The 15,068-nt window shown below is 34.7% G+C and overlaps 1 protein-coding gene across 6 annotated transcripts in view; it reads left to right on the top strand.

Annotated features, from left to right (window-relative positions):
- The window catches only part of LOC126968756 (tyrosine-protein kinase Src64B), a 123,663-nt gene that overhangs the window by 100,837 nt on the left and 7,758 nt on the right, over positions 1-15,068 (top strand). For all 6 annotated transcript variants that reach the window (XM_050813882.1, XM_050813879.1, XM_050813888.1 and 3 more), the window contains one exon: positions 8,428-8,508. In XM_050813882.1, the coding sequence (XP_050669839.1) occupies positions 8,460-8,508 (49 nt within the window). In that variant the 5' untranslated portion in view covers positions 8,428-8,459. The remainder of the gene's footprint in view (positions 1-8,427; positions 8,509-15,068) is intronic.

The raw sequence follows: 15,068 nt of genomic DNA, 5'->3' as shown, positions 1-15,068 counted from the left end.
ATCCATGTTTATTTACTATAGTTGTCTGACATTGCTTGCAACAAAGCCCTCGCTCAAAAGCTTGCTACATCCGATTTATTGATTTGTTACGGGAATTGGAGGACAAAACGGGGTAAATGATGGTAAGGAATTAACAACGTCCAAGTTTTCTTGCACAATCACAGCAACAGTATTGCTGAGCTTTTATTCACGCGTTCGCGCTCTTTTTATTTATATTAGTTTGGCTGTTCGTAGGAGAAAGTTCCTGGTATGCAGCTGAATTGAATTGTGTCGTGTGGTACATTAAATTTATCGTTTTTTGGGCGTACTTTCTTCGTCGTAAAATAAAAATCCTCAAAACGAACTTCTATTCGCGGTCGTTCAAGGTCGATAAGTTTTTCCGAATTACCTTCCTGTTGTTGTAATTCCTCGGGCTGTAGTGTATTGACATCGCGGGCGCTTAAGATCAAATAAAGGAACAATAGTGCTCCTATACTCAAAAAGATATCACATTAGTCAAAATAATTAATTTCATTTCTGTACTAATGACTGTAGAATATAAACCAAACAAATTATTAACTATTGTATACTATAATTTACTTCTAATATCAGAAAATTCGTCGACAAATTCCATCATCGCATGTTTAGTGTCAACAGGCAGGGTCGTTAAACATTTTGTATATGGGTCATCTTTCTCATGTCAGTTATTGAAAAGTATCCATGAAATGAGCACAAAGAGAACTCTTAAATACAATGCTTAGAAAAAGTTTGCTTTTTACAACGCACTCGTCTTATAAGGAGGCCAAACGTCTAATTGTAAGACTAAATAAAGAATAATTAATAAAAAATTGTATAATGTTTTGCAGAGAAAATGTTGCATAAATTTATGTTAATTCTTTCTATCCTAAATTTGTGTTATTTTGTGTTGGATTATCAACAACAAGTTAAATTAGGTACATAATTTCTACTTATCCAAAATTATTAATAGTATGTAAATGATATGAAATGTCTTACTTCTAATAGTAACAAACACAAATAAATATATCAGCCAACTCAAGTAAGCTCGCGAGGAATAACTGCTCTTAAATAAAATTAAAATTCAGTACATTGATACTCTAAAAAGCCAGAATAAAGTTAATCTGCTGAAAACTAACCACGTAGACCTAACTAACATGGCAACAGTTCTGACAGATTATACAAAATTAATATGTACTAAAAATTATATTGTAATAATCAGATTTATTAAAACGTTGTAATTTTCGCATTTGTTCTGTGGTTCAAGTTCAAGATTCCGCCCACCGGGTTATTGACCGCTTTTGGGTCATGCGCGTAGGAACAAAATCGGCTAAACTGCGATCTGTATTGTACCTTCCTTTCTCTGCAAAACATTACAAACGGCTATTTCAATTTGGCCATAAGTATATAAAATCGCTGTTCTTACTTTTATTTGTAGCCTTTTTTAATATCTTTTTTTTAAAGTCATTTATAAGTGAGTCTTCTTATAAGCGATTCCTTTGTTTGTGTACAACTTCCTGATCAATGCTAATTTCTATTATTGATTTATCTTACTATTAACTAAATCAATTGCTAAGTCTCTTGTGTTAGACGCAGTACAATTCTCCAACATTTCGACTACAAGCTAAACTTCTGTGAAACTTTGTCGCAAAAGGATAAGCTGGGATTGAAATCATTCGCTTAAATAATTTTGGCATTGTTATACCTACATATGCGGTATAGAACGTTGCGATGGTGAATATTGATTGACTTCAACAGGTGGATTGTATACCCCCCCTTCAGCACCTTCACTTTCTACGGGGAGTACATAAGAGCCTTTAATTTTGGTGTTTCCAAGACACTTTGCTTGCTTTACGCGTTTTTATTTCACGTCAAACCGCATTCACAGCTTTGAAGCCATAATATGGTAATATTCCTATCTTTTATTTTATCAAATCAACTTTTTTTCGGGTTTTGTTGCATTGATAGTACCTACGTCTTCCAGCCTCCCTCTCCTATTACATTTTTTATTTATATTTTTTTCATATATATGAGAGGGGGAAACGGGCAATAGCCTCACGTGATTTTATTTTTATGAAAATATGGGACGATACGAGCAGGACGTTCAGCTGATGGTAATTGATACGCCCTGCCCATTACAATGCAGTGCCGCTCAGGAATCTTAAAAAGACCAAAAATACTGAGCGGCACTTCAATTGCGCTCGTCACATTTAGATATAAGATGTTAAGTCTCATTTGCCCAGTAATTTCACTAGCTACAGCGCCCTTCACACCGAAACACGTAGTAAATCAACCGCCCATAGACATCCGTAACACCAAAAGTCAAAAGATCTGTGGCCGGCCTATGACTTCATTCATCTTCGAGCAGTGACGAGATTCTACGTTTTTACTTAATATTTGTAACATTTTTCTGAAATAAATTTAATGATGTTGCTTTAACTGTTTCGGTCAGTAACCAAGTTATAAACCGTCTCCTGGTGGTTCGCTATTTAAAAGATCATTATATTATACCAGGTCACTTTCCTTTTTCTTTTCACTTTTTGTCGTTATGTTAATTTAAGATGCATTATATTGGTTAATAATTATTAAAGGGAACCTACTTTTTGTAATATTTTAATATATTCAAAAAAACGATTGTTGCTTCATTCTTTTGCTTCTTTCCAATCAAGTTTAAGCTTAAAACTAACGATTCATATTACAGTATAGGCGGGAATTCATCTTCTACTGGGACTTATTCTACCTTCGTAGTATATATTTTCCATTTTTTTGTGGCCATTAGCTTCTCCGTCTCCGTAGTCTCCGTAGTCTCCGTCAATGCAAACTATTTCATTTTACAATCACATTTGCAGTCAGACCCGCTATGATGGACGACTTCGAATATGGATGATTTCGTAAGGGTTGTGATAGTAATTGATGGTCAATAAGTAATTTAAATTCTATTTTCATTTAAGATATTTGAATTTAAATTTGGACAATCTATATTTATAAGTATTATTGGAAGATGTGAAAAGAAAAATTATATTTAGATAAATATTCGTGTAGGTACTAAATACTCAATTCCACAAGACACAACCGTTACAAAATTCCTTTCGTTTGTATGTCTAAAAATTCATTGAACGCAACTTAATACAGTTGCTGTGATGCGGGTTGCTATTGAGAAATGCGTGCCAAGGAACAAAACCTTTGTTTTCTCAACTCTGCTAATAATATGGTTTCTGGAAAATATAGGAGGAAGACATGCATCATGATAACAGGATACAATAGATAGTTTCTTAAACTAAGCGCGCGTTTTGTTCGAAATTTCTTGCCTCGCACAGGCACTTTGTGGAATCAACTACCGGCAGCGGTCTTCCAGAACAGATACGACTTAGGGACCTTCAAGAAAAGAGCATACTGCCACCTTAAAGGCCGGCCACGCATTTCTTGACACACCTGTTGTTGCGGATGTCCATGGGCGGTTGCCTCACCTCTCCCCATCCCGTAAGCCTCTTGCCCGTTTGCCCCCTTTCATATAAAAAAAAAAGCCATATTTACAGTTTTAAGGAATAAATTAGCTAGCCCGCTACTTCAGCCTCCGTAATATAAATGTTGCCTTTTAGGGAGCGCTTTTCACAAATATTTGTCCCCGATTTTGTCCGCTTGGAATAATTACTTTGGGGAGCATTTTTTTATTTTAGAACCAATTATAATCAAAACTTAAATCATTGAATTGCGTGACTTTGTTTGGACTCCATACGAACTTTTGTCCCGTTTCCGCATACAGGTCCAAATTACAAAAACTCAGTTCAAATATTTATTTATTTCTTATCAAGTCACTAAATACTTTAACGGTGTCATTTTTGATAATGACGTACTACCCTACAAACTTCCAACCCCGATTTTAATCCCTCCAAAACTCGTAGTCAAGATAAAAGGTATTCGATGTCCTTTTCCAAGTTCTAGTATATCTCTGTACTAAATTTCAACAAAATTGTGTTTTAGTGGTTGACGCGTAAAAACGTAACTAACTTACATTCACATTTATAAAAAAAAAATTCAACCCAATTTTGCATACATCATCAGGGCTGAATTTTCAAAGATTAACAAGGACAAAGACAGTGGCAGTCACTGTATATGAACCAAGATTTGGAAAAAGTTCTGTTTATAATGCGTAGTAAACAAGAATGTATATTATTATCATTTGCTCTTGCTCATTAATAGTCCATTAATTTGAAAACGATGTATCTACAAAGAGCGGCACAAACTAACTCAGTACAGGACCAAGAAAGTGGAACTTTCTGGAAGCAGTGGGTCTAAGTTGTGAAATATGAATGGCTCTCTAGATCATTGAAGTGCCACTTGATGGACCCTAATAAATAAGACTTAACTCACTAACCTCTTTTGAAATAGCTTTAGGTTAACATTGAAATATATTTTGAACATTAAACGAATATGAATGTATTATTTTAATTCATTTATTACATAAACACTGCGCATCTCGTAAAACTTCTCGAAAAATTGAATTGAAGCAACTTGCTAATTGTTGTTGCCAACAACTCTGGCACTCTACACGTTCTCTGGAGCTTTCGCACTTCTATCTCACAATTATTTTAGTTTTATTGTAACAATGTAGATTATTTTAGTTTCTTGATCTAAAATAACGGTTGTGATGCGCAGATTGTTCATATTCACCTCAGTAGTGCTTTTAGTAATTCAAAATTAAATAGTGAATATATGCGATGTTTTTTTTCTGTTACAGCGGAAAGAATAGATTAAATAACTGTAGATGAACAGGAACATATTTTCAGAAACAATCATGTTGCTTTAAATGAAAGTATTGCATGACTACTAACGAAATGTAATTTTATTGAATCTCTTATGTCTTTGAAATAATGATAATGATTGTTATGCGACTTTGTGTTCATTTTTATTTGTAAATTTAAATGTATAACTTTTCATGCAAAATTTTACAAGATTTGTTCAAGTATTCGTAATTCTGAACCTACAATAATGTTGTTTCATTATACATAGATAGATAACTCCTCCTTTTCAAATATTGACCAAAATGGAAAGTAGATAAGTGACATAAATCACAGTTAAAGTATCGATCGGTTATCAACATCAGTGATATCTGTCAGTGCCGTGGGAACTTGGAGTAACACAAGATAAGTGGTGACAAGATACGGAGGTGATTACAGTAATTAGTACCATTTTACAAATTGAGTTGCGATGTTCTGTTATCCGGACATGGGATATCCTGCATGTTTATTTTAGAGGTAAGCGTGTGTCGGACTTGTTATTTGAGCTATAAAGTCTAAATCAAGTAGATTAAAGTTATTCGAGACCAACTATAATAAAAAATGAATTTTGCAATACCAGAAGAATTACGGGAGCGTTGCCGGACTTTTAGAAAGTAGTACGTGCTTTTTTTGCTGTATGGTACGTCCAGTGAGGAAGTGGTGGTCCACTTGCATTAACTTTAGGGAAGCCCAACTTATGGAAGATTGATGGGAAGCGCCTTGTGCCATACACGATCGAAGGTCTTCTCTATTTCCAGCCAGGGTTTCTCCCTTGCTTTCTGTATCTGCCACATTCCCGAAGCGCGGGGCTATATTGGTCGCTTAGAACGATATAAGTCTTTTTAGCATAGTTGACCCACAGACTGAATGTAAATGATATGTTTTTAAACTTTATCGTCGGGAAACTTTGACATTGTAATTATTTTGACTCACGATATATATTTTATTAATTTGATGTCGATATTTCGATCCGATTGCATGAATCGTGGTCGCGGCGGAACTGCGGCGCCGGCGAGAAACTCTTGACACATTGACACTTGACACTAATAGTAAATCAATCTGTCTACGTGGTGCCCAATTCGTTTTGGTCTTTGATTCCCTAATTCACGACACACACTACCGACGACGGTGCATACTTTCGGGTCTTCTTGTTGCATTAGTACTGCAGAGTGAGACTGCGGGATTCCATGATTGAACTGGTCTAAAACCATCCTCACTTTTTAAATTGTTAGGATGCTTTTTAATTTCGATGGCTTCTCTAACAAACCGTGGGTTGTATTGGCGTACAGCAGTAATTATATCACGTACAAAACATAACCAACTACAATTTACATCGTGTAATTTGTAACAAATACGAATCATTGTAACTTAAACTTCTGCAAACACAAAAACATAAGCAAGTATCCTCGTAAGCATTCCTTGTAATACTCAGAAAATGGCCTAAGTATGAGAACCGTAATCCCGTTACTATGTTAAGCTGTTTGAATCTGTGTATCGATATTTGTTTTGTTTGGAAATCCTTTTAAGGATGATAGTATATCATTATTTTGCTAACATGTACCCATGCTTTAGATTACAGATATAAAAACAAAGAAAGAAAACATCGATTGAGTTCTATACGTGTGTTTTTGTTCTATTATGATAGTATTCAGTAAATTATGACTTTTAATTTGAATATTCAAATATACGGGCGTACAGGTAAACTATTCTAATTGTTAAATCAATTACAAGATATCTGCAGAAATCAATAGAAAGCGAGGTTTGTGTTAATTTATTATAGATGGGTCCAAAATCACTTATAAAATAAAAAACATTTAAATAGGATTAATAATAAAGTGGTAATGGTAGTTCTTTTGGTAAATATTTTTTCATATAAAGATTTGTTATGCTTAAATATCATTATATAATTAATTATAGTAACATAATATAAAATTTCTTGAAAATATCATATCAAATCGATTTAGACTAACCTACACTTAATATAGTTATTGTTTTAAGATGACATATCTTTTAGTCACAATCTACGGCTCCATACCACTTTGTGCAAAAAATAACTGTAATTCTGTTTTCTTTAACACTCCATTCCATTATTGTGATATAATATGGGATGTGAATTTTTTAGCACCTTCTAGTTTAAAATGCTATGGAAATAGGATAGTTTATATAGATTTTACCACTGGGAGGCTCCTTTGGGCATCCTGGACTACAATATGGGTACCACAACGGCCCCTATTTCTGGCGTGAAGCAGTAATGTGTAAGCATTACTGTGTTACGGTCTGAAGGGCGCCATAGCTAGTGAAATTTATGGGCAAATGAGACTTAACATCTTATGTTTCAAGGTGACGAGCGCAGTTGTGGTGCCGATCAGAATTTTTGGTTTTTTAATAACCTGGCACGGCACTACATTGTACTGGGTGGGGCGTATCAATAACCATCAGCTGAACGTCCTGCTCGTCTCGTAACTTATTGTCATAAAAAAATAACAAAAATAAAAGTTATTCCATCCAAACAAAGTTCCATTGATCATTGGCCATATTTTGATACATATATATATATACATATTGTATTTCTTTATTCTATATTTAATATGTAACTAATTATATAATTTCGCCACAGCTATGTTGGAATAGTGTTTAGATACTATTTATATAAAATTCGAAACGGCACAACCTTTGTAAATAATTAAAATTAACCCTTTGTTTATTAAATTGTTAATGATGAAACAGCTATTATGATAGGAGCGAATCGGAACAAATAACATTAGTGAGAACCTTGAATATATACACGTGAAATGTTTGATAACGTTCTCTGAATATGACGGTTTAGTGTTTCTGACTGCGGATTTAATAAAAGTTAGAAAGAAAAATACGCACTGGCGTGTATACTTTAACTGAAATTTAAACTACATAGAACTGTTTCAGAGCAACTTTAAAATAAATGAAGTTTCGGTTATTGAGAACCGCGTCCTTCCCAGGTCTGAAGCATATCTTTTACAATTGTTGGTTGTTGCAACTCTCGGTAAAAGATACAATAAGGAACAACAATAAACCAATCCAATAAGGAATTAAAATATTTGACTTTGAATATTTCTTTTCGATTTGACTCAATGGCAAAAAATACTCTCAGAAGGTTTCTAAGAATTTTGTGCATACAAAACTGTACAATTTGACATAGTAAACATCTATACCAATGAGAACACTAGAACCGTAGATTAAGGATTGGTCTGCGCTGCGCTCCAACTAGATACCGCATTAGCTAAGAACAAAAGTTAGATGCTTGTGTACGTGGCATCTTGACACTCAATGGCATCTTTCAAATTTTGTATCATACACGTGCTATTTTTCTGAGACTGAATTTTTATAAAAATCATGTGCCTTGCTATATATCTTATAGCAGCGTACTATATTACATGATTTTATTGTGTTCTAAGTATGACATAAAATTTAATCTGTGATACTCGCATCTTCTGCTTAGGAGAAGCTCTGTGGAGGAATAACTTTAGATCTTTATATTACACACGCACACATAAGTCATAAACCTGGCTTGTTATAATCGGCTTTTTAGCAGTAAGAGCCTGTATCTACACGTATATTATGAAAGTAATTTACATACAAACAAACACAATGTAATTAAATTGTTTTTATTTTGTTACAGAGCCAGCTTGGCGCGGCGGAGCGGGCCGCGTCATGGGGAACAAGTGCTGCAGCCGCCGCCATGACCCTGAGAGACCATTAGGTAATCCTGGTTTCATATTAGAAGTCTGACATTAAACTAAATTTGTAACCAAAATTTATGAACGATGCGGAACTCGAACCCGCGACCTCTCGAGTTCTGTTCGAGCGCACTTCCAACTGAGCCAACGGTTCGAGTGACGTATGGTTTATAAATTTTGGTATGTCTTGCTCAACTCTCGGGTTGTGGCTCCATCTACAGGATCTACTTTACAGTTTTGAACCTGCTCAACCCCAATAATTGCATATTAAGAAATTGATTTGAGATGTCAATTTGTTATTTTAAAGTGTTTTGATCGAAAAATCCCAGAAGTGAGGTGAAAAAATTGGAATAGAGTTTTTGAAGTCGGTTGTTTTGTCATAGAGTTTTAATTTTGAAAATTTAAGACAATATGTGATTATTTACTGCAATTCAAATCTTAACGAAACTGAAGCTGAGTAATATTGTAATTTTTTTGCAATAAACAAAATTCCAAGCGTGTCTGACTGTTTACGACATATCAATCAAATAGGTTACAGTAATAGATTCGTTTTCTTTTTCTATCTTACTGTATCTCCGTTAGAGATGTTCTTCTCTCTCTGTGAGACGGATAGGTAATAAACTAGTCGACGACGGAGGCGAAGACAAATTATTGGCTTCGAATAAACTGGGTGACGTAAATAGAGCGGACAATACTTCACGCCCACAGGCCAGCTCTGTAAGGCGCAGATCCGGCCATACTTGAATATTGCTTTTATCTCCGGTCTGATGCACCCCAGTATCAGCTCGAACCGTTTGACCGCGTGCGAGCCGCACGATACGATTCTATAGCGTTGCTTAGATCTATTGACCACACGCTAGAAATTTAGATACCATTAGTATTAAGTATAAAAAATAAATAGGTTTGATACTAAATTCGCCCCAACTAAAATAGCAATCATAATACTGTGTCTAAGAAGACTACAAACGCAAATATTATGTCTTAATGTTGGATCTATGCATCACTTACTGATGTCATCCATTCGAATCGATAAGCCTCAGACTTGAGAAAACAGGCGCAATATACTCAGCGTAAAATAAAGATTAATTACTTTATTAAAAATTAATTACTACAAGATCTCGTAAAATTCCATTACATAAGTAAGTATGTTTCCTGTACTGTTCTCAAGGTGTGTTAGAATTGATTGTGTCTTAGGATTATTACAAAATTGTATGATAATATACGTAGAAATGTCATTCGTTGTCATAAGAAAGAAATCGAATGCGTCTTAGGATTGCTGAAAGCTTGTTAGTTAGACAGAATTGATTTGATCTTTGGATTGCTAAAAACTCGAAGAAGATTCTAGATGACAATCTATGAACGAAGTCCGACAGGTCATATACATTTCTATGCGTATAAGGATTGTTTTCTGAATTGATTGACCTGGCGCTTTATATTTACTAAATTAAAACTATTTTATTGTTCCTCCATGCAAATTAAATCCATCAACGTTTCGCAACAATTTTTTTTGTCCCTCTTTTCAGTGTAAATCTCCGATGTTATGGCGGAATGTATGTTTAGTAAACCTTGACTTTAGAGATATAGATATTCGCTATTAAAATTTCTGTAGTCAATTTACAACCCTACAAGAAAATCCGATCCGTCATGCTCGTGAACTGGCGCATCTTAGGGTAACCTGTCTGGACTACCTTTTCATTGTTATTGGATTCTAATACATTCTTCGTATATTTTTACGAACGGAGTGGCAAGGGTTGTCGGCAGCTATCAATCAACTCTTTTGAAGTGGTGATATATTATGAAATATGTGTATATGGCTTATAGTATCTTTGAAATCCTTAAGTGTGATAATGGACAAAACTGAATTTAGGTGTATTTTTTACTTTCACTTCGAATGGTGTACTTTACGATGGATACATAATGAACATTACAATAAAAGATCCACGTAAAGAGCCCACAACAAACGTACTTTATTTCATGATAAAATTCCCATGAGTAACAAACATTCAATCATTGGAGGTAAATACCGCGAATCAAAGTCCCAACGGAAGCCATTTCCTCCGAGAACAATGCTGAAGATATTTTCGCACGATCTTAAGTGTTGCCTACTTACTTAGCTTCGTTTTGTTGATAATCACTCCTTTGAGCATTCTAAGGTCATCCATGTTCCTAATGAATGCTTATGCTTGGCAAGTAAATTGCGTCAGTTTCAGATTGTGCTAGTCTATTATGTTTTTGTTCAAATCCTCCGTGATAGATCCATTTGTAGAGCTCTCATTATTTCGGCACCGTCGCATGACTGGTTGGATGAATATTATTTTGACTTCGATCGCAATCCTAAGTTGTCGTTCTGCGATTAAAGTTGGCACCAATTTTCTGTTTTTGGCATGTCCAGAACCAATGGTATTGGTGATCACTTTTTCCAATCCATCTATCGGATGACGTATTGGTACAATTAGCATGGTATTTATATATATGACATATAATCGTTCTCTTTACTACCTTTCTTTGATCTGCTATCTTAAAATTATTTAGTATCTAAAAGATAGCTTTTTAAAACGCCAAATAGGTTGCTATACTCGAATGCAACATCATAGAAATTACAGTAATCTATAAAAAGTTATCATATTCCGTTCATTAAAAATATTGTACAAAGACTTTTTGATGATACCTTTGCTATATCGAATTGAAAATAGTGCGTGCTTTTTGATGTTCAAAACCTTAATATCGCTTGGACATTAGATTATGTGGTAGATATATTTCAATGGTAATAGTAAAGCATAAAGCAAAGCAAAATGTACTGTTTAAACAAACCTTCAACATCCTCTTGTTATGTTCACACTATGTCCTAATCGACAACCAGTTGACAAATTGTCAATATGAGTAATACGGGTTCAGTGTGAATGCGGCCTAATAGTTGCTGGATACTTCAGCTGCATCGGAAATATAGTCTATAATAATTGTTCTCTACACACTATTGTGAATATATAAAGCTTAAGTTTAAAAAGCTTTACTGTTTCCTTCTTTCATAAACTTATGTAAATTCATTCGCCTTAAAAGATATTACGTTGAACCATTATTATTTCTTTAACCTCAAATTTATAGAGATGGCTCTGTCTAGAAGAATACCTCAAAAAGCCGCTGAATTAACAGTTCGATATAATATCTTAAATCTTAAAGAAGACGCTAAAACGATCTCATTTAAAGTGATTATTATTGTTATGTATTTACTATCCATGCTAAACATATATATAGCTACCTATTTATCACCTATACCAAGTAATAGTTATAATGCTTTTTTCATATTTAGACCAAGAGCTGACCGCAAGAAAGTTGTTTATTATTTTAAATATAATACCTACATCACGTGTGCAATAGAAGCTCGCGTCATGGTTCTGTTCGAGCACATATGTACCTATCAACCTATTAAAATAGTTCCTACTTGTATGTCGTGGTCTTCTGCAGATAGCAATGTCAACGGAAACATTACTATCTGCAACTAATGTAGGTTTGACAACGAAAGAGTATTGATTTAAAATTACGATTACATATCTTTAAATATTAATATAGAAAAAACTGAACTATTTTTATAAGATGACCTTATACTAGGTAGGTACAGTTAAAGGTAAAGAAGACAACCCTAACGTCGTCAGAAGAGGTAAGAGTCACGCGGTAAAAAGAGAGGCAACTTCTAGGTGAATAAAGATGTAGGTTAATAGCGCTGTACAATCTGAATTGCACCTTATTGTATGGCCGCAAGCATCTCTTTAATTGATTTTGCGGAGTGCGCCTTCTGTACTTGTACTATTATATATTCTTTGTCAAATGACAAAGAAAGAGGGTAGATTTATTCTCTTACGACCATTCTCCGACCATTGAAAGAATTCAATATTCGATCTCGAGTGTCAGATTAGGTATGCACGTTCATACTTCGTGACGTTTCGTGATTCATAGTTCTGGCTTGGACGAACTACCAACTGATGAAGAGACGATATATGGATATCACATCAAGTTTATCAAGAAGTTTAGACGCCCTATATGTATCCCGTAATATTCAATTCTATTGTAATCCAGCAACGCATATTTTTCAACAACTAAAACATCCAACTTCTTACGTTTGCTGTCAAATTTCCCACAGTGTTATTGATTTATTAACGTCGTTAAGTAGAGAATTAAATAGGGCATTACGAATATGTGATATACGCGCTCGAGTAACTTGTATCCCAGCCAATCAGTCTTCATTTGTAATGCATACATTTGCGATAATAAAGTTGAACAGGGGCCAAAGACCTATTAAAGTCCGGTCAAGTGTAAATAGTGTTCGCAATATCAATACAGCAGTCTCCAACGAACTATAAAGATCCTCTGAATGTACCGTTCTAGTTTCTTGGCGTCGCTTCGTTTCTGGTTCATTGCTATCTTTGTTGGCGATGAATAGTGGCAGGGATCTCGGGTTTTAGCAGCAATCATTTTAAGTGCTACCTGATTAAAGTTGTCTCTTACGCTAATTACAATCGTACAGTTGTGTTCCATAATTTTTTTATAGGATTAATTGCCAGTACCTGAGAGATATGCAGGTGGGAGGCCACTTTGCACAGGAAGCTGGCTAGATTATGGGGACCACAACGGTGCCTATTTCTGCCGTGAAGCAGTAGTGTGTAAACAATACTGTGTTTCGGTCGGCAGCGCGCCATAGTTAGTGAAATTACTGGGCAAATGAGACTTAACATCTTATGTCTCAAGGTGACGAGCGTAGTTGTAATGGCGCTCAGAATTTTTGGGTTTCTCAAGAATCCTGAGCGGCACTTCATTGTAATGGGCAGGGCGTATCAATTACCATCAGCTGAACGTCCTGCTCGTCTCGTCCCTTATTTTCATAAAAAAGGTATATCTGTCGATAACAACGTCAATGTGATTTGAATAGAAAGGCATTACAAAATGCAATTAAACTACCTGAGGCGTAGCGTACACGCCATCGATCCACACTGCGCCCGTCACCATGCCACTTAAGGTAAAATGTCTCATGTGCATGTAATGGCACTGGCACCTACACCCTTAACACCGGAACACAACAGTACAAGACGTGTTTTATCATCTGATTCGAATGTCAAAGATATAAATTTGTGAACTCTGCTGGCCGAGAGTCGATAAAAATACTATAAAAAAATCAGGGTTCCTTGTATTAGGCCGGCCTCAGGTTCTGGCAATTAATCGTATAAAAAATTATGAAACACATCACTACGATTGTAATTAGCGTAAGAGACAACTTTAATCAGGTTACAGGTACCAATAATCTAGCTGGCATCCTGTGCAAAGGAGCCCCCCACTTACTGGATTATTTTTTCGCGTGACTGTACACATGCGCAAACATATCCCCACCCTTTCCTCTCAGTGCTTTACTTACGTGGCGCCAACTATAATTCCTCTATTGTTTCCAGGGAGCATGTGCGGAGGTGATCACTTACTATCAGGTGACCTGCACGCATACATAGAAAATATTTTCATTAGTTACATCATCTGTTTTATTACTATAATTATTGAGTAGGTGGTGCTCATGTAGATTGTAACTCCTTATAGATTATTCGAATAGTAGTAAATGTTACATTAGTAAGTATCTATGCCTACTCTGTGAGGCTCTTGAGTCCTATAATGATAATGCATGAAGTACTAACTTCAGTATTGATATATTTTAATGTATCGTAGCTAATCTTCTATCTTTCATATCCTTTCATTATGTAATGGCCTGCATTTTGATATCAGTACAATTATCGCTATTCGACTAGTATTTCATGTTGCATTGGTGTAGATATAGATATTCAGATACATAAATTATTTTATTTAAAAAAATATACATTTCACCATTGATTGTTGTCACTTCTGAAAAGTTAAGTTTTAATGAAAAGAAGTGGCAAAAAACTCGGAAGTAAATCAGTATTTATACTTTCAGCATTTTATAAAACAGTCTATGCAATGTGATGCAACAAAACGTAAACAAACAAACTGAGCCAAGATAGTAGGTAAATGTCGAATTGTGTGAGGTCTTGTTCTAGATACTACAGTTACTTTTATTATTTGATGAGAAATAATCGAATCCATATAAATTATTTTAATTTTAAAATATCAAAAGATCGCATTCATTCCAAGGTTGCGCAGAAGGAATCACCCATTTGCATTAAAAATATAATACTAATAATGTGATTTACTAAGAATTATTCACAGCGGAAGAAAGATGGTGCTTTGATAGGCAACCGGTGTAATAAATTCTCGCGCACCGAGGGTTCAATACAAATAAAACAACGTAAATGACAATGAAAACTTTATAAATAAAAATATCGTCTTCATACATAAAGTTTTTATAAAGTGTGACTAAAATTAAATTATATTCCTCTTCAACATTTTGAAGTTGTTTCCAAATCAATAATAGAAAATCTAACCGTCAACACTATTATATTAATGTAAAATATATTGGTCTCAGGTAGTTAAACAATACATAGGTAGTAAATATTACAGGCCTTTCAGATAAAAAAACGTTGTTTCCATAAACATGATGAAAACGTAGACCTGAAGCAAAAAATAATAAAAAAAA

This window comes from Leptidea sinapis, chromosome 1, assembly GCF_905404315.1.
Source record: "Leptidea sinapis chromosome 1, ilLepSina1.1, whole genome shotgun sequence".
Lineage (NCBI taxonomy): Eukaryota > Metazoa > Arthropoda > Insecta > Lepidoptera > Pieridae > Leptidea > Leptidea sinapis.
This window is presented reverse-complemented; position numbering and strand designations above follow the sequence as displayed.